Below are 19,545 nucleotides of genomic sequence, written 5' to 3' on the forward strand. Positions count from 1 at the left end.
ACCTGTATGGAATCTAGCGGAAGGCAGACACTCAGCCCTGGCTCCTAGCTGTCGGAGACAGGGCGGGAGCCAGCGCACTACCAGGCCAGGGGCACGTTCACGCCAGGGCAGGAAAGCACATCAGCCTGTGGGGCCAGGCGGCCGCCCTCCCCACTCCAGCGCATTCCAGAGCTTGCTCCAGCCATTCTCACCTCCCTGGTTCCAGCAGCATCCACAGGGTCCTGTCCTCCTGCAGAAATGGTCAGGCTTTTGGCTGGAATACCCTTAGGCTGCTGCTTGTAGCAAGCTCGGGGGTGTTATGCTTAGCCCTGCCATTCCCTGTCTGTCTAGAAAGGGCAGTAAGAAGTAGCAAGCAAATCATCATAATTATAACCTTGAAAAAGATAGCAAGTATGTGTTAAGCTTTGTGGTATTGACTTTGGACATCCAGAGAAGGGATCCTAAGCAGAAACTTCCCCATGAGCAACCCACCCCAAATGAAGATGCTAACAGAAACCAGCGACTCGGCCTGCTTTCCATAGCAAATGCAGAATCTGCGCCCTTTGGTTTTTGCAGCTCAAGAAGGAATGCCTGGGACTTCCCCGGTGGTCCAGTGGTCCACGCTTCCACTGCAGGGGGCACGGGTTTGATCCCTGCTCAGGGAACTAAGATCCCTCATGCCGCGCAGTGCGGCCAAAAAAAAAAAGGAATGCCTGTCTGCACTGCTGGTGGTTATCTCACCAGCTATTCCTATTAATATTTCATTTCCATTTTTCCATTTTTTGTTTTTTAAAAATACCTCTACATAGTTAAAGAAAAAAGGAAAAAAAAAAACCAAAACACCAAGAGTACCACGAGTTTCATAATAGAAATCAGCAGTGCACTGCCTCACCCCTCCCCAGCTCCAGCTCTGCTCCCTAGTGGTTTCCCCAGATATTTACCCCCCCCCCCGGATATATAAAAGATGAAAAATGGAGTTGGGCAGAAAGAAAGGAAACTGAAATTTGTTAAGTTACTAATACGTGTATCAGGCATTTAGCTAGATACTTTCACATACAAGATGAGGGTGGAAATTCGCTATGTTACCAGACTTCTCATTTCTGGTGAAGACATTGCTCTGGCCAGAGAGGCCCAGGGATAAATGATTCCATCACCCTGTAGAGGGAGGGAAGCAGCTACACTCCCTTTGTAGCCCTATGCAGAAGGAAGACCTAAGAAGGCCTTCTCTTGATCTGGCTCTGCTTTGTGATCTGAGTTCTTCAAGTTCCACAACTCCCGTGTGAGCTAACTGCATTACCTTTATTTGTAATTCTCAGTGTCTCAATTTCCAAAAGGGTCAGGCATCCCCAAATCATTCCCACCATCTAGAAAAAGGAACTTAACCTGTGAAAGAGCCCTTCCTGGGGACCCAAGCCTGTTAGCTTCCTCGTCAGATGTTACTGTGGACTGTCTCTTTCCCAGTTCCCCACCACCTTGCTCAAGGATGCGTCCGTCCTTCAGAGACAGTTGGTTACTTAGCGCCTTCCAGAAGCAGAATTAAGTTCTCTTCTTCTTCACACTTTCTGACTTTATGGTCCTTATTGCCACTGGTCTGATTCAACATGTCCTTGCTTTCCTAGGATTCCCAGCTCTCTGTCCAAGGACCACTGTGGCCCAGCCTTAGCTGCAGTGAGAAGGGTTCCTATGGAACTCTCCTTCCGGGTCAGCACACTTGACTCCAGGCCAGGGCCAGTCTGTCTGAATCACAGCATTCCAGTTGCACCCCCCTCACCCCCACCAGAGGCTTCTGCAGCTTTTTGCTCATACAAACAAAAATAAATCTCACTACCGGCCTCTGAACTCCACAGCAGCATGCTTCCCCCTTCTCCCCAAGCATCCCATGGCTGTGAGTGGGGACTTGGCGCTCTCCCCACCGACATCACTTTTTCACTCCCTGCGCATCCTGTGTCCTTCTCTCACCGTGCGACCCAGAGATCAGAATGGGACGTGACGGCCGGCACAGGCGCCGTGCACAGCTGCCAGGAATCTGACGGGTAAAATCTGGAAAAGTTGGGAGGGCAAATGCTAAACACACACAAACACACACACACACACACACACACACACACACACAGCGCCACTCAGAGAGGGCCGGAAACACCGACACCCACAGACGAGGGGCTGCGGATTCCCAATCCTTCCGTGTCTGCCATTCTTTTAAGGGGACTGGGCCAGTCTCCTGACCCAGGTATGACCCCCCAGAGTCCCACTGGTACCCCAAGAGAAGGGGGAGCAGCTTCAGTGAATCTCCCGAGACTCCAGGAGGGCATGTGGGGAACAGGAAGCAGTTGTGCAGTGACTCACTGGGCAGAGCCAGGTTAAGGGAAGTTGTCTGCGGGTGTCCCTGGGACCGGATGGTGGCAGCACAGCTCTGACCACCCTCATCAGCTTGATCCCGCCCACCCCTGGGGAACTAACAAGGCTGCCACCTCCCAAAGAGGCTGTGGCCTCCGTTCACCTTTCTGGCCCTGAGCCAGAGCTCAGAGAACTCAGACGGCTAGCGCTTCCCTGGACCTTGCACCTAGATCTTTCTTCCATCCTGTCATCAAAACACCCAGGCGGGCTCAGCCCCCCGCCTCCCTCGGCCATCTGGCCTAAAGGCCCTCCTGCCCATGGCCAGCATTTCAGGAAGGGTGGTCTGAGGTCTTAGGAGCTCATTGTTCCCACAGGGTAAAAGGGGCAGCCAGTGCCACTTCCTTAGAGTCAGCCTTAGGGCCAGAGGATCATTTATGGAGGCAGGAAAACTAAGATGTGAAAGGGGTCTGCGCGGAACGGTGGCAGAGATGCTGTGTTCAGACCCAGCCGGCGTCAGGGTTCGTCCTGCCCCTTCTCACTGAGAAAGACAGAGGTTTAGGGGCCTATAATACCAAGAGAAGCGTTCCAGGCGGTGGAAAGGCTGGATAGAGAACGCCGAGCCCTGGGAAAATAAGCAGCAGGAGTGCTGATGCGCCCTCTGTGCGGAGAGAGACGGGAGAGCTCACTAAGCCTGAGTGGGGACCGTGTCCTGTTCTCACAAAATGCCCGCGCCGTCACACATGTTATATGTCGATTATATCTCAATACAAAATAGGGGTTTTTTTAATGCCCAAGCTGAGTTCGGTAGAATGTGTGTCACCCTCTAGTTGGCAGCCCCATAGGGAGGGCCAGTGACCCACATCCCCTGGGAAGGTGGCCTGCAGCGGAGGTGCTTTCCCTTCATGAGGTGCGAGCAGTAGGAAGACTTCAGCGGGCGAGCCCTTCAGCTGCGTTTCTCATGCCTGCCAGCGTCCTGTGCCTTCCACCAGCTGTGGTGGCAGTGGCAGCAGTGACTTACTCATAGGGAGAGGTCCCCAGCAGGTCACAGAGGAGCCACCCCCAGCATTCAGAGGCATGCCCTTTCAGTTTTACTGTCACTGCCAGTGAAACCTGATCACCTTTCTCACTGACTGTTAGTGGCCAGGGCCCAGCCTGTGGGCCCCATCTCAGTTGGCACGCACATCTCCTCCCCTGCTCTGTGCTTGTGTCTCTGTCCCTGCAAGTTGGTGTGTGGCAGGAGGCCATGGGAGGGCAGGACAGGGCTGGGACCTGCTCGCCAGGCCCCTACTGGGTTTGTTTCAGTGCCCTCTGGCTCTGCACACAGGGAGCACACTGTCTGGGCAGATGCCCGCAAATCAGTTTGCTTCTTGGCCATGGTCCCCAGAAGAGGAAGCAGCACGATAGTGACCATGTTCTATAGTGACAGGTGTACCCAGAGCCAGTCTCAAAAGGCTGCTGCCACACAAGGCCCTGGAAGACTTGAGAAGATTGGGCTTTTACCGATGAGCATGGAACTTCCCTGAAAGATGTGAACATCTGTAAGACTAACAGGCGCTAGGCCGTGTGCCTTCCGAGGTGTGGTGCCCAGACCACTGGTGCTACGTGAGGGGTTTTTTTCAATGATGCATAGCAGACATTCTGACTCTTTATTACAGAAATGCAGCTTGCGCTGGTAAACATATTCCTAGGCTCTCAGACTCCTGATACCACAGATATTATTTGCTGAGCCACAAAAACGAGTTGACGTAAAGTCAATTTAAAGAAAAACATCAAGTAAACAAGAGTATAGGTTGTACAGAATCGTGGCAAAGGAGTGCAGGTAGAACACAGAAGACTACTGTTTAGGGATCACCGTGCTGGTGGGGGAAGATGGTGACGATTCTCATCAGTCTGGATGGTGGTCTTTGCACATCTGTGAGTTGGGTCCTAAACCATCCCACCATGTGGGCTCCTGCCGATGTGGGAGACTTCGGTGTTAATTATTAGTTGTCAGCATCACTCTTTTTGTATAGACTTTGAGTTTATTCTTTTTCTTTCCTTTTTTTAAGTACAGAGTGAAGTAAATTGAAATAAATTCTGTTTGGGATGTACATATACATAAAAGTGTCTGGGTTGAGAAGTACCCCCTGTATATGCTGCCTAGATAACGAATGTGAAACCACTTTCATATCCAAGGAACCTAACTCTCTCTTGCTGATTTTTAGCCCAAGGTCTTACTTTCAGAGACCCGTTATTTTTAATAACCATCAAGGTCCCTTCTCAGTCCTATGCGGGGGTTTTAGTCACACCTGTTTCCCCAAGCCATTTGGTCTACACTGATTTTTGTTGCAGTGCTTTGCCCAGCCCTTGGGCCTGTCCCGACGGGGACTGGCTGTTTCTCTGGAGGGGGAAGGGGCAGGATGCTGACACACCGTGGAGTCAGGGCCTTGACTCGCCCACCCCTTGCCTACTCACTCACTGGCTCACTCACCGTTCTGTGTCCCTGTAGGCTGTCCTGGAGGACCAGAGTCATATGAGGCAGATGGAGCTCGAGATCAGACCCTTGTTCCTCGTACCAGACACCAACGGCTTCATTGACCACCTGGCCAGTCTGGCACAGCTGCTGGAGAGCAGGAAGTACATCCTGGTGGTGCCCCTCATCGGTGAGTCAGGCCAGAGCAGCCCTGCATGTGCGCAGTAACCCCCTCTACACACATGCCCCACAGCCTGGGGGCCAGGCAGGCAGAACCCTGCTGTGTGTGTAAGACAGGATTTGCAGGGAAGTAGGGAATGTGTGGGGCAAGGAAAATTGTTTAATAATCAAAGCAGTTCAAATTATTATGGCTGATCCGTGGCTTAAACTGCTTGAGCAAATGGACTCCTGTGTCCCAGCAACCAGAGGCTGCATGAGCCCAGCCCTTGTTTTTATCCTTATAAAGCTTGCAGTAAAACAGCAAAGCTGGTTCCCGTTATTGGTAAACACTCAGCCCTGGCAGATAGCGGCAGTGCTGCTGGGTGGTCTGGCAGGGAGGCTGGGAGGGTTTTGAAGTGCTTAGATGCCTTTGGTCTGATTGTCTTGTAGCTTTTCATGATCGTTCTGTTGGTTCGAGGTAACATTCTTCTGGCCAATGTCACCCTAAGGCCAGGCTGATGGAAACCCTCCAGAGCAAGCCCTTGGCTCACGCGTGTGGATTCCTGCCACTTGGGCTCTTAACCACTGTCTGGTCATTGGTGCTGGTACAGGGTCAGCATCTCAGGACCCAGCTAGCTTGCTTCCACCCTCAGGCCAAAGGAGCCCAGCTGGGCTATCTCCAGAGGGCTGTCTGAGGCACCTCTGGTTCTGGGAGCCCTGTGGTAGGTCAGCTTCAGGATGGGCTTTGTGCTCTGGGCTCCGGGCTGCTGTCTGATATAACTGATACAGCTAATATCACTGATAGCTATCCTGTGGAGGGAGAGGGTCTGGGAGATGGTTGGCAAGCCCAGGCTTTTTAATGTCCCCTTCTCACCAGCCACTTGGAGCAAGTTTAGGAGCCCTGTCCTCTGGAAAATCTGCCAGACTGGCAGTCTGCCTGCCAAGCCACCTCTGACATTCATGCCAAGATGTTCCGCTGGGCCTTCCCTCCCAGTCCCTAGTGTCTTAGTGCCAGATGAGGGTGGAAACAAAGGGCAGGAAACATCCGCCCCTGCAGAGGCTATAGAACCCTGGGGGGTTGTGGGAAACACGTTAGCACCACCTGAGAATGTTGGCACTGAAGCAGCCCTCGTCCCGCCTCCACCCTCCCTGTCTTCCTTCCCCCTCCCCATGTGGCCTGGCCAGAGCCTCTTCAACCCAGGCCCTTAGACCCAAGGGAAGGTTTTCTGTTCTTCAAAAGTAGAGCAGCTTGTTTGCCCAAGGTAGAGCCAGCTTCCCCTCTACCCTCAGCAGGTCCCGGGGTGGGGCAACTCTCAGGATAGCATGTCCCTGTGCTCTCCTACCCAGGAGATTTTCAGGGATAAGAAAGTGAATTGGTCACTTTTTGCTAGACGGTCAGGAAATGGTGTAACTGAGAGGTTGCTGACATCTCAGGAGCCCCCTGAGTCTTGGTAGGAGCCTCAGACACCATCCCAGGCTGGCAGAGCCCTTGGTCACCAGCACCGATTGTGCCCCTACTGTGTGCTCAGTCTTCTTGTTCCCGAGGGAGCCAGTGAAAGGCAGAGCTGCAGCCCTTGGCCTTGAAGAGCTTATGGTTCAGTGGGGGAAGCCAGATTCAGTGGGGAGGGAGCAAATATATGAGAAAACTCAGAGGAGAAGGTAGATAGAGAATAAATAAATGGTCAACCCCCAGGGGCCCTGGGAAATGCCAACTCTGTCACGGCATCCAGGTCAGCCTTTCTGAAGCGTCCTCATCTGGGCAGGGCCTTGGCTCTCAGGGGCTGTAGAGGGGGCTCCTGTTCAACGAGGCGCCGCAGGGGAGTCCTGCCCTGTGCGCCCTGTGCGCAGAGCACGAAGGGTTAAGCCGGCGGCCTTCTCTGCTTGTTTCTTGTGCTCTTTAACCTGCTCCGTGCTCCTTAGGTCTGACCCCAGCTTCGCAAAGCCCCGCCTGGTGCAGAAGCACAAACAAGCTTCCCCTTTGAAGCCTGTTTAGTTTGGAATCAGGAAAGCAGATTTTGGGATAGAATACCAGTTTTTCATGTTTGATGTTCTGTTTGCTGTACCATACACCCATCCACCACTACTCCGCAACCTCAGCCATACATTGTGTGGACACTGCAGCCTCAGGTTGCTGAAGGCATGGCGTGTGTGTGTGTGTGTGTGTGTGTGGACACTGCAGCCTCAGGTTGCTGAAGGCATGGTGTGTGTGTGTGTGTGTGTGTCTGTGTGTGTGTATTCCCACATGGGCCGTTTCCAGAAAGTGTCTCTGAATACCCAGACGGTGAGTGCCAGGCTCACCATGGAACAGCATGCTCACGCCGACTCCCCGAGCCGTGAATCACTGCACTGAGGAGAGGCCTCAGACCCCAAACTCTCCCGGAGCCCCCAAGGAGTGCATATTTCCCACTTGACCTCAGGCTTTTGGCTGGAATTTTGGAAAGAATCTTCACCAGAAAATGAAGCTGTGTCCCAGACACATAGGCAGGCAGACACACACACACACACACACACACGTGCACTATCAGAGGAGGTAGATGTGCCAGGGGTTTAGGGGAATAGCAGGGTCCTTGCGAGTGAGGCTGTGATCCCCACTTGCCACCTCGTGACCTCCCTGCGCTCTGGCAGGGGTGGGCATGGAACTGGGCCCCTCTTGGACTGCCGTGGTGGGGGCCCAGGCGGATGAGGGAGAGTGCCTCTTTCCTCTAGCCGCTACATACCCTCGCCTCTCCTGAGGGACCCTCTCGATTTGATTCTATAACTGAGGAATGCGATAGAGGGGCCAGGTTTCTTCCCCTGAATACAGCAGCTCCAGAAACTCCCTGTAAGTTCCTCCCAGGAGGAGGGTGGGGCCCAGGGGAAGAGGCAGAAAGAAGATAGAACACTGTGGAAAGTCTGGGGCATTTCTTGCCCCCCAGGATCCCCTAGTTTCACTGGAAGACTCCTGTGGGGCAGGATGGCTTCTGTGGTCTGGGGAGGGGCTGGCTGGGAAAGCGAGGCCTCGGGCGAAGACAGACGTGATTGCTGATTGCTGAGGCTGATTCCTTGCGGGACTGTGTCTCATCAGTGATCAATGAGCTGGACGGCCTGGCCAAGGGGCAGGAGACAGACCACCGGGCTGGGGGCTATGCCCGTGTGGTGCAGGAAAAGGCCCGGAAGTCCATTGAGTTCCTCGAGCAGCGATTCGAGAGTCGGGACTCTTGCCTACGGGCCCTGACCAGCCGTGGCAATGAACTCGAATCCATCGCCTTCCGCAGTGAGGACATCACTGGCCAGCTGGTGAGACCCAGGGCAGAAAGGGAGCACCTATAGCCAGCCTTCAGAACAGGGTCTCCGGGAGGGAGGGGCTAGAGGAAGGCCAATTGGCTGGAGCAGCCGAGGGGACAGCCACCATCGAGGCCCAGGAGGGGGAGTTCCTTGTCCCCTAGATCACTCTTGGCACAGTTGGACCTGGCCAAGCAGGGCCAGGGCATGTCTGGGAGGGACACTGGGAAGTGACCTTCCCCAGGACCCCAGAGGCAGAGCATACCTGTGCCTCCTCTGCATGGCGCCCCCTCCTGCCCGCTGGCACTTATCCTGTCTTTCTCCAGGGCAACAATGATGACCTGATCCTCTCCTGCTGCCTCCACTACTGCCAAGACAAAGCTAAGGACTTCATGCCCACCAGCAAAGGTACAGCTTTGCCTCTGCCTCGGGACCATCCCTTCCCCTCCCTACCTTGTCCTACCCTCCTCAGCCCTAGGGAAGAGTCCCTCCACTGACTCTGGCCTGGGAAGTTTAAGGAATCAGGGTTCAGGCCTGATACAAGCCTGAGGCCAGCCCAGTTTCCTCCCCTCCTGGAAGTCAGACCTCCCTGTCACAACTCCCCCACCTCAGGTGGACCCTCGGCCAACTAGGGATGGGCCTAGCCCAGGAAGCTGGGCTCTAGACTGTGAACTTTCCCACTGTGCATGCGTCCATTTCCTTTCTTGGGTCCTCGGTGAGTTCTCTGACAGCAAGGATGTCTTTATGATTCAGTGTAGCTTATTCTGGCCATGGTCTCCTGAGCCCAGCCCTCTGCCGCTCTGAGGACAGTCCCTGGTGGTCCCTGGGGCCCACCTCCCTGTTCTTGGCCATGCTCATCCTCTCAATTCATCCGTGAATGTTTACCCTGTAGGGGGGGCGGGGGTGGTGGTGGAAGTGCTTCCCCACCTAGTAGTGGGCCTTTCCTTCCTGTCTCTCTGGTTGTGTGACATAGCCCTTTGGAGGCAGGTGAGAGCTTGTGGACTGAGCCCTCAGCCCAGTTTTCAAAACCCTTTTGGTGAGCAGAATCCCATCTGGGAACCAGAGGTTCTCTTCCAGATGCTTGAGCACCTCACCCTCAACCCAGAGCCATCTCGCCTCTGAGACAGCCCCTCAGCCCCTCAGCCCCGCAGCCCCTCAGCCCCTCAGCCCCTCAGCCCCTCAGGCCCTCAGCCCCGCAGCCCCTCAGCCCCTCAGCCCCTCAGCCCCGCAGCCCCTCAGCCCCTCAGCCCCTCAGCCCCTCCGGCCCTCAGCCCCGCAGCCCCTCAGCCCCTCAGCCCCTCAGCCCCTCAGCCCCGCAGCCCCTCAGCCCCTCAGCCCCGCAGCCCCTCAGCCCCTCAGCCCCGCAGCCCCGCAGCCCCGCAGCCCCTCAGCCCCGCAGCCCCGCAGCCCCTCAGCCCCTCAGCCCCGCAGCCCCGCAGCCCCGCAGCCCCGCAGCCCCTCAGCCCCTCAGCCCCTCAGCCCCTCAGGCCCTCAGCCCCGCAGCCCCTCAGCCCCTCAGCCCCTCAGCCCCTCAGCCCCGCAGCCCCTCAGCCCCTCAGCCCCGCAGCCCCGCAGCCCCTCAGCCCCGCAGCCCCTCAGCCCCGCAGCCCCGCAGCCCCGCAGCCCCGCAGCCCCTCAGCCCCGCAGCCCCGCAGAGTCAGCGAGGCTCAGGTGTTTTCTGCTCCCGGGTCCCAGGACTCTGACATTTCTTTCTTTGGAAGGAATTCCTAGGATTTCCTATCTCGGTGTCATCAGCAGAGCTGATAATTCTCACCATTTAGTCTGTGTCTGTGTGTATGTAGCCTCTTGTCATTTTCTCTTAGTTGTCACCCATCTCTTGTCTCTGCTTGCTTTCCTAGCCTTGGCTTCTAGGCTGGCCTGGGGATTGTCTTCTCTCCAGCCCTCCTCCCACCCACTTCAGTGCAGCCCCTCACTGCTGCCCAGGTCTCTGTACCTGAGGCTGGTAATGAGCCCACAGCTGCTGTTCTTCAGAGGGGTCCTGCCACGTGGCTTGCATGTACTGTCCCTTAGGGCCAGATTCGGAGCATTCAAGTGGTAAAAAGGAGCCCTGGCTGAGCCCAAGAGAGGAGGTTGGGCTCTGCTCCCAGGCAGCTTCCTAGAGGGGCACCTTCTGAGGGAGAGGTAGGCAGGAGTGCAGAAGGCCTTGTTGGGAAGTACGGTTCAGATACTGCTGTGGCCCCACCCAGCCTCAGAGCTGTTTCTTTCTTAGCAGAGACACATTTTGGCTTTGGCCCTAGTCTCTCCCCCCCCGCCCCCCCCCCAGCTTCACCCCAAACAGCCTACAGGAACCCATTGCCATCCTGGGGACCGCCCCTATCAGAATTACATCAGCAACGGCTGGTGTAATCAAACCCCATTTGTCAGTGTGAATTCTTAGCAGATTAACTTGTCAGATTCACAGAGAAACCATCACCAAATGTTTATGTGTAAACGATGTTGAATTTTAAAATCATGTGGATTATGGCGGATGGGGCCTGACAAGATGACAGTCTCTGGTTTCTAACAAAGTGAAGTTACCAGTGTCAAAACAGAGGATGTTTATTGTTAAAAATGTCTCAAAGTATCCACAGAAACCCCTGCAGACCCCTGCCAGCAATGCCGGGCCTTGGTTGGCTGACCTAAGGCCTGGGACTCGCCTGGTCTGAGTCCCAGGGCAGGACCAGTGGGACTGTGGACAGACTTGGGCAGCCCGCTGGGAGCCCCACATGGCACTGCACGTCACCCCGCCCCACCGCACACACCCCGAGGGGCCAGGCCCAAGCAGCCGAGCAGTCTCAGAGCATCTCCTCTCCCCATGGCTGCCTTCCTCTCCCTCTCTGTCTGCCACAGCTGCTCACCTCCCACCACACCCTCCTTCCGCCTCTCCCCTTCTCTCACCGCCATCAACCCCACGAGCCTCTCCCTCCCTCTTCCCCCCAGACTCCTCCCAAGGCTGACAGCCAGTTCTCAGCCTCCCTGCCTGGAGCTGGCAAGCCTGAAACTGCTCAGGTCTGGCATGGATGTTTGTAGTCCCCCAGCCCCACCAGCCCTCGCAGTCAGCAAGCCCCGCAGGACATTTCCTGTGCCTCACTGTCTGCTGGACCTCCGTCAGCAAACACCCAGCCTGGGCCTGAGGAGTGGACCTGCCACCCAAGGGGCCTTAGCAGGGGTGGGGATGTCACTTGTGTGAGTGCTTGGCCCCAGTTTATATTCTCCCCGATACATTATTAAAGGGTTAGGGAATTAGGGGGAAAGAAGTGGGGGAAGATATCCTGCTTAAAAAGTCATCTAAAAAGAACGAAGGCTATCCGTTTGTGCGTCCGTTTGTGCTGATATAGAAAGAGCTTTAAAATCTTTAAAATTTGAATGAAGTAGGTACGGTGAGTATGATTGTAATGTTATAGAAAAAAAGCTTATATAACAAGTATATATACTTGTAAATGTGCATAAAGAAATCTGGAAACATACACAGCTCTACCCTGGGAAACAAGACAGAGAGACATGAGGGAGAGAACAGGGAGAATGATGCGACTTTACCTTTCCTTTTTCTGTACCTAGAGGTTTTTACCGTACACACGGATCACGTTTATTTAATAGAGGGAATCTTTTGGCTCTAACCTCAGGGCCACCTTGGCTGGGCTCTGCCGGGACCCTTGCCCTCCTCTCCTCAGAGCTCCCTGAGCTAACCCCTCTCCTCACTTCCCGGGAGCCCTGGATACATTTTGTATTCCATCTTGAGTTTTCTACCTCTGAATACCTAAAGCGTGGATCTGCCGGCCTTGGGGGGGATGGGGGGTGGGTGGAGAAGATGTGCAGAGGAGAGGAATATTTTGAGTCCAGGACTAGTCGTGCCGTCAGAAGGAATAGGAGGGCGGATTCTGCTCCCTCAGCTCAGGGTCCTGAGAAGAGGGGTTTGCGGAGGCTGGCGGGTCGGGCAGCTCTCAGGGCACGAGGCAGCACAGCCCTACTCTGGAGGTGGGGGTCCAGAGCAGAAGGCCAGCCCTGGCCCATCGTGGCCCTCCCTAAGCCAGTAGGGGAGGGGCGCCCTCGGCTGATAGTCCGCACGAGGGAAAGGACCTGTGGAAGGGCCAAGATATGGCTGGCCTTGAGCCCCCAGGACTGCTTTCCCTCCGGAAGAGGGAGGCAGCCAGTGCCTCTGCCGCCTGCCCTCAGCGAAGTCCCTCTGCGCTCTCATGCCAACAGAGGAGCCGATCCGGCTACTGCGGGAGGTGGTGCTGTTGACGGATGACCGGAACCTGCGTGTGAAGGCGCTGACCAGGAATGTGCCTGTGCGGGACATCCCGGCCTTCCTCACATGGGCCCAGGTGGGCTGAGGGGGCCAGAGCGGGGCCCACCCCCACGGAACCATTCCCGAGAGGCCACCAGGCGCCCAGAGTAGCACAGGAGATGCCCGCGTGCCTGAGCCACCAGTCCACCCAGACAGTAACCCACCCTCCTCCCCCCACGCCGTGGCCGCGCTGTGGGGGCAGCTGCTCCGCACAGAGCCCCTCCCAAGGGCCGGGCGGAAGCCGCTGGGACCCTCCTGGGCTGCCGGGATTTAGCAGGGAGGTGGCCGGCTGCAGTGACAGCAGGTGGGCGAGCCAGACCGACCACCCCGTGCTCAGCCTTTCTCCCTCCCCGTGGCCGGTTCAAGGGCTGGGGGAAGCCCTCTTAGCCGGGGGACTCAGCCACCTTCTCAGCTGGAGATGGGGCAGGGGGTTAGAGTTTCCATCAGATGCAGGTGAGATCACGGGTCCCTTTCATCTTCAGAGCCCCTGTCCTGAAAGCGTCCAAGAGGCTTTGGTCACGCCATGAAGAGAGCGCTCAGGGCGTCTCTCTCCCCCTGAGGCCTGGATTCCCCCATGGACCCCACCTGGGTTCTGAACAGCAGCCCTAGGCCCCCCCCGCCACACACACACACACCCATCCCGCTGCTCTTCCCGCCCTTACCAATCTGGGTCCACTGTACTCGGCCACTTGTTTTCCCCTCGGTTGGTCATGGGTCTGTAGGGAAGGGACATCTGCTCTCAGGCCCATGCTTCCTGGGTGGCCTTTGCCTGCTCCGTCTCCCTCCATTGGCCTTCCTTTTGCTCTAGTTCCCACTTTACAAAATTTCCTCAGACTCTTCTCAACTCCCCCTCCCTCTCCCCCTCCTGAATCATCCCCCTCACCCTCCTTCTCTTTCTAGTTGATCCCCCTCACCTTCCTGGCCCCTCAGTTCCTTGCCATGGAGGCTCTCACTCTGAATCCTTCTCCTGCGGTACCTGTGGCAGGAACCTAAGAAAGCGTTCCTGCCGCTGACCACCTTTCCCAGGCCCCCGTGCTCTGGGATACTTCCAGGCTCCTCCAGCCCAGCCTGAGGGAGGGTAGGGTGGGCCAGTGCCTGGGAGCAGCGTTGCCTAGCCTGGAGTTTGCACCCTGTTTCTAGCTTTGCCCTAGAAGAACTTGACCCAGGGGCCCTTTGGCCTTGGAGTTTTTTGTTGCCTCTTTAGCTGACACCTGTGTTCAAAGCTTCACTCAGGAGGCTTCCTACTGGGAAAGCGTTCTCCCAACCCAGGGACAGGGATGGAGGGGGACTTAGGGAAAGACAGGGTTTGGAGGCGGAGCCAGGAGTAAGTTTTGATGGGACCAGTGGGGGAATCCCCCAGAGCACCCCCATCTGACTATACAGCCTGCCCAGAGGATGGGAGCAAGGCAGTGCCCTCCCGGAGGCCCGAGATTATGCCAGAAGGAGGGGGAACTGTACAGGAGAGCCACGGCCGACGATTTGGGGCTGTGAGTCCCCCAGGGCCTCAGAAGACTGGGCTTTTTGGGGTCTAGGGTCCCTGGCCTCTCCTTTGAGATCCTTTCCCCTGGATGAAGGCTGACGACCGGGTGGGTGGGAAACCCCATCTCTCCTTTCTGTCCCATTTGCAGCACTGGATTTGTTTCCTTAATAAATTTTTAGTTACGAAACATACCTGAGCTCTTGCTGATCTGTCTCTGGGACTGGGGAGGGAAGGTCCAAGCCACTGCACCTATATGAGGGTGCTGCTTCTGGCCCCTGCACCCACCCCGGTGCAGCCCACCCAGCTCCTTGTGCAGGGCGAAGAGAGCCGCTGGGTCCAGGGTCCTTGGTTACTGCTTTATTGCTGTTTGGTTCGAGTATAGAAAATGGAAGCGGCTCTGGAAGAGCCTGTGTACAAGGTAGGAAATATACAAACGAGGAGGAGGGAGCTAAAGAGACCACGTTCCAGCCCAGCCCAGCCTGGGCTCGGGGTTGGGGGGGCCGCCCAGGGCGCATGCAATAAATATGGTCCGGGGCCCCAGGGAAGGGAAGGGGGGACCACCGCGGGAGTGGGAGACCGGGTAGGCCAGGGCTGTCTCAGCCCTCTGACTCCAGAGGGAGGGAAACGTTAGCCCTGGGGCTAGTGCCACTTGTGCAAAATGAGGAACTTCACATTATCAGTCCCGGGGCGGGCAGGGGCGGGGGCGGGGGGCCCTCCGGCCGGCTCAGTCCCCTCCCCGCTCCCCAACTCTGCCCGACGCTCCGACCCCAGCGGGGAGATTCACAGTGAGAATGGGTGTGGTCGCAAGGGCCGGAGGTAGGGCTGGGAGCGCCCCAACAGTGACACCCCTTCCCCCAAGAGCAGCACGGAGCCGGGGGAGGGGGCCAACGAACCACAGGAAGAGGCGGAGAAGGGCCGGGGGTCTCCTTTGGTCAAAGCTGATATCAAAAATATAAATCTCCCTTCCCCCATCCCACCCCCGTCCCGGGGTTTTCTCCCCACCCCCACCCCCGGGCTAAGGCACAAAGCAGTGAGGCCAGGTGGGGCCGCCGCCCCTGCGGCGACGCTGCCGCAGCTACTACAGTCGTCGGGCGCGGTGTGCCTGCCTGCTGGTGGCCACCGCCGCCGCTGCCTAGGGGCGCGGGCCGGGGCCACGCGGCGGCAAGACCGCTCTAGGTGGGGGAGAAACGGTCGATGGTCCGGCCGTCGGGGCCGGCGGCCAGGTGCGCTCCCTGGCTCAGCACCTCGGCCGCCTTGTCGGGGCTGAGGCCCAGCTCCGCAGTGAACTTGGCCAACGGGTAGAGGCTCTCGAGCGCCACCTTGGGGTCGTGCAGGAAGTGCGTGGTCTGGGCCAGCAGCTCGGCCGCAGCCGCCTTGTCCTGCTGCTTCAGGCTCAGCTGTTCAGCCGTGAGGCGCGCCACAGCAAAGACGCCCTCGGGGAAGTCGAGCTTGCCCTTGCCATCGGGGCCGGGGACGCCGGGGAGCCCCCCCAGCCCCGCCAGCGCCCCGGCCGCGCCGGCCGCGCCACCCACGGCGTGCATCTTCATGTGGCTGATGAGGTTGCGTTGCTGGGCGAACTTGCCGCCGCACACCTGGCACTCGTAGGGCTTCTCGCCCGAGTGGATGCGCATGTGCTCGGTGAGGCGGTACTGGCGCGTGAAGCGCATGCCGCACGCGTCGCACGCGAAGGGCTTGAGGCCCAGGTGGCTGCGCATGTGGCGCGTCATGGTCCCGCGCTGCGTGAACTTCTTCCCGCAGATGGTGCACGGATAGGGCCGGGTCAGCCAGTGCGTCTTCTCGTGCTGCCGCAGCGTGGCCGGGTCCTTGTAGCTCTTGTCGCACGACGCGCAGCGGTACGGCCGCAGCAGCTCGCCCAGGCCCCCCGGAGCCCCAGCGACCTTGTCCCCACCGCCTCCAAAAGGGGGCCCGAGGCCGGCGGCCCCTGCAGCCACCTCAGCCGCCTCGGCCCTGCCGTACAGCGCCTCCTCCTCCTCCACGTGCGCCTCCACGTGCGCGTTCAGCTGCTCCGAGCTGGGGAAGCCCTTTCCGCACGGGATGCACACGTACAGGTTGTCGCCGAAGCTCTCGGGCTCGCCATAGGCCAGGTGCGGGCACGGGTAGCCCTCGAGGTGGCCGCCGGGTGGGCTGGGGTCCTCGCTGCTGCCCGTCTCCTCGCTGCTGCTCTTGTAGTCGTCGCCGTCGCCGCCCGCCCCAGGCCCGTCCAAGCTGCCCGGGTAGCGCGGCGGCGGCGCCAGGCCGAGCGGAGGACCCCCGGGCGAGGCGGCCGGGTCCCCGCCTCGCTCCTCGCATCGTTCGCTGGGGGAGCCGCGCTCGCGGCCCAGCTCGTCGCCGTAGCTGCCCAGGCCTGGCTCGTGCTTCATCCAGCGGTAGAGGAGGCTGGGCCCGTCGGGGCGGCCGGGGGGCTCGGGTCCCGGGCTGCCGCCGCCGCCGCCGCGGAACGGGTCCGGAGGCGGTCCGGCCTCCTCCAGCTTCTGGAAGGGCAGCGGCGGCAGGGGCGGCAGGGCGAGCGGTGGCTCCTTGTAGGCTGCGGGGCCGGCGCTGGGAGGGCTGTCTGGGCGCGGGGGCAGCTCGCGCTCGCCCGGCGGCCGCTCGGGAGGCGCGGAGCCCGGCGGGCTTTTCTTGGACAGGTCCAGGCCGCAGAGCGGGGAGCAGCGGCGCTCCGGGGCGCAGAGCGCGGCGGCCGGGCCGGGGCCCGAGGCGTACAGCTCGGCGCAGTGCGTGTTCACCGCGGCCTCGGGGCCCGACGGCGCCTCGGCGGTGGGCGGCGGCGGAGGCCCGGCCGGGGACGAGTAGCAGGCCTGGATGACGGGCGTGGCAGCCCGCAGGCCCCGGCCCGGCCTCCCGTAGGGTGCGTAGCCGCCGCCGCCACCGCCGCCGCCCCGCAGGTGGCAGTACTTGCCGTGGCGCTTGAGGCGCTTCTTGCACAGCGCCACGAGGTCGGGGATCTGCAGGTAGCTGGCGGCGGCCAGCACGGCGCCCAGGCTCGGCTCGGCTCCCGGGGCCACGGCGGCCGCCGCCGCCGCCTCCGCGCCATCAGTCAGGCGGCCGGTGTAGATGAAGTCCAGCACCAGGCGGAACACTGCCGGGCTCACCATGTCATGGTCCAGGTTGAGCAGGTTGTCATGCACCACCAGGGACTTGAGGTAGGCGCTGCTGGCCGCCAGCACGTTCTTGTGTGCGCGGAAGAGGGCGTTCTGCACCACGATGATCACGTCGCACAAGAAGCCCTTGGTGCGCTGGTTGTTGAGCTGCAGCAGCAGCTGCCTCGAGTGGCCGGGCGCCTCCATCGTGTCCAGCATCGTCTGCCCAGCACAATCTCCTGCGGGGACACACACCAGCCGGGTCAGAGCCGCACCGAGCCCTCGCTGCCTGCACCCAGTCCAGCGCTTCTCCCCTCCACTTCCCCTTCCCCTCAGCTGGGCAGGAGCATTGAGCACCGCGGCCTGGGCACTGGCGGAGGATCCGCGGCCTCCAAGAGTGGGAGCCTGGGCCGGCCGGCCTGGACCAAAAGGAGCCGAGACTGGCTGGCGGAGAGGAGGCCAGGCTGGCCTGCACCCCCAGGCCCGATACCGCCGGGCTCACCGCCTGGGTTCTGGGGGCTTCCGAGGAGAAAACTGTTGGGGCGAAGCGACCCTTTCGGAAACAGTTACCCGATTTGAGGAAAATGTCCGCTGCAGGAAAAGTCATTCAGGGCTAAGTTTGCCCAAGTGGGATACAAGGGAGCCGAGTAAAAAAGCGCCTCCCGCCTCGAGAGAAGTTGCCCCAGTTGGGGGAAGAGGTCCGGAGGAGGGGAGCACGGTGCCCGCCGTGGCGCCGCCCTGGCCGGGGGCTGTCAGGCCCTCAGTTGAGGCCCGGGCGGCGGCCCGTGGCGCGGGAAGCGGAGGCAGCGGCTGCCGTGGCGGGCAGAGCACGAAGGCCGGCCCGGCGCGGGGAGGGCGTTATATCGGGGCAGGAGGCTGAGGCAGGAAGCAGGTGGGGGGGAGGGGGGAGCCACGCAGCTCCCAAGGGAGGGAGGGGGCAGCGCCCCGGGCGGGCACCGCGCACAGCCGGCTTCGGCCCTGACCCCGGCCTGCGCCCCACCCGCCTCCCGGCCCCGGCCTCGGCCTCCGCTCTGCATTCGCGGGCCCGGCGCCTCCCTCCCCAGCTCCCCTCGGCCCCTTCTCCACGGGACCTCTGCCGCCCCAAACTTGGGGAAAAGTTTCCCAACTTCAGACAGGCCGGGAGGAGCGCACCAGCCGCAGTCCCTCGGCTCCCAGCTTTTCCTCTCGGCCCCCAATTTCGGCAGCCAGGCGGCCGCCGGGCCTGAACCGAGCCCTGAGCTCCCCGGCCCGCCGCTCGCCCGCCCGACCCTATTCCCCGCCTGGCCCCCAGGGCCTCGCGGCCCGTTACCTGCGGCCGCCGCCCGGCCGGGCTTCCCTCCCCGTGGCGGTGGCAGCTCCTAGTCGGCGCCCCACCCGCTCCGCTGCCAGGCGCCGCGCTGTGCCAGGGAGGGCAGCGCCCCTGCCAGCCCCGCCCGCCAGCTCCCCTTCCCTTCCCCTCGCTTCTCTAGCCCATGTGCGGGCAGAGCCGGCCCCGGGCCGCTGACCCTGCCGTGAACCCGGCGCAGAGCAGCGGCCCGGCAGTCCTGAGTCCTCTAGGGGCGACACCCGGAGCCCTGAACGCCAGCCGCGTTGGGGCGCCCGCGCCAGAGGATGCGCCCGAGGCGGCCAGCGCGCGAGGACCGGGCTGTTCGGGTCCCCTGTCCCTCCCGGTCCCCACCCCTAGAACCTACCTGGGGGGCATGTCGGAAGCCCCGGGCCCGGCTGCCGGCGGATCCAGGGGGGACGTGGCTGCGCTGCCCTCCGCCCGCCGGGCCCCCGTCGGTCTGTCCTGCTGGTCCGTCCTCCCCGCGTCCTGGTCGCGTCTCAGCCCCGCCGCGCTTTCCGCACACTCTTATCTGGAGCGGCCCGGGCCGGCGGGCGCTGCTGCAGCTATGGCGCCACCTCGCGGCCGTGAGGGACTTTGCGCGACACAGCCACAGCCTCCTTCCTGCGCACCTGGGCCGGAGGCGCCCAGATGCGGAGCTGGACTCAGGAGGGGGGCCTATTGGCAGATTCAGCCTCCCAGATGTGCCCACCTGGAGGCCCCAGCCTCGGACTTGCGAGCCCCACAAACCCCGGAGTTTTGAGCTGAATGCTCCCCTGTACATATTTCTAAATTCTCACATTGCCCCAATTCAGTTAACTCCTGCCCGCAAGGAGGGGACAGTAGATGGTGGGAGAGAGGTTTTGGAAATCCTAAGGAAGAAGAAGACAGACAAGATCTTAGGGGACCCTCCTTAGATATTCCTGGTTGGGACTGCCCATTTGTAACTCCCCAACACACCCACCCTCACTCAGCCACATGGGATAGGTATGCACAGAATAAACCCGTTTGCACCCAGACCCTCTCCAGGCATTGACACCCGCGGGCGCTCATGTTTGCACAGACACACACTTGCCCCCTTCCGGAGTCCGAGATCTGGCTTTCTGGCATACTCAGGGGACTGTCATGTAGGGCCCTCCATGACCTGGGCAGAGGTGGTACCCAAAC

The 19,545-nt window shown here is 60.0% G+C and overlaps 2 protein-coding genes across 3 annotated transcripts in view; one reads left to right on the forward strand and one right to left on the reverse strand.

The window, feature by feature from the left end:
* SMG6 (SMG6 nonsense mediated mRNA decay factor) overlaps positions 1 to 14,144 on the forward strand; it is a 239,737-nt gene extending 225,593 nt beyond the window's left edge. For both annotated transcript variants that reach the window (XM_061175743.1, XM_061175744.1), the window contains 4 exons: positions 4,802 to 4,955; positions 7,989 to 8,200; positions 8,512 to 8,593; positions 12,389 to 14,144. In XM_061175743.1, coding sequence (XP_061031726.1) covers positions 4,802 to 4,955; positions 7,989 to 8,200; positions 8,512 to 8,593; positions 12,389 to 12,519 — 579 coding nt within the window. In that variant the 3' untranslated portion in view covers positions 12,520 to 14,144. The remainder of the gene's footprint in view (positions 1 to 4,801; positions 4,956 to 7,988; positions 8,201 to 8,511; positions 8,594 to 12,388) is intronic.
* Positions 14,145 to 14,963: 819 nt separating this feature from the next.
* Positions 14,964 to 18,917, reverse strand: HIC1 (HIC ZBTB transcriptional repressor 1). Its single transcript, XM_061175192.1, has 2 exons — positions 18,746 to 18,917; positions 14,964 to 17,293 (listed from the first exon to the last, which is right to left on the reverse strand). Exon 2 carries the CDS (start codon positions 17,271 to 17,273, stop codon positions 15,126 to 15,128), a length of 2,148 nt encoding a protein of 715 aa, XP_061031175.1. The 5' UTR covers positions 17,274 to 17,293; positions 18,746 to 18,917; the 3' UTR covers positions 14,964 to 15,125.
* Positions 18,918 to 19,545: the final 628 nt, after the last annotated feature.

This window comes from Eubalaena glacialis, chromosome 19, assembly GCF_028564815.1.
Source record: "Eubalaena glacialis isolate mEubGla1 chromosome 19, mEubGla1.1.hap2.+ XY, whole genome shotgun sequence".
Classification (NCBI taxonomy): Eukaryota; Metazoa; Chordata; class Mammalia; order Artiodactyla; family Balaenidae; genus Eubalaena; species Eubalaena glacialis.

Excerpts from the sequence above, each read along its gene's own strand:
- HIC1 (XM_061175192.1), bottom strand. The coding sequence starts at position 17,273 with ATGCTGGACACGATGGAGGCGCCCGGCCACTCGAGGCAGCTGCTGCTG.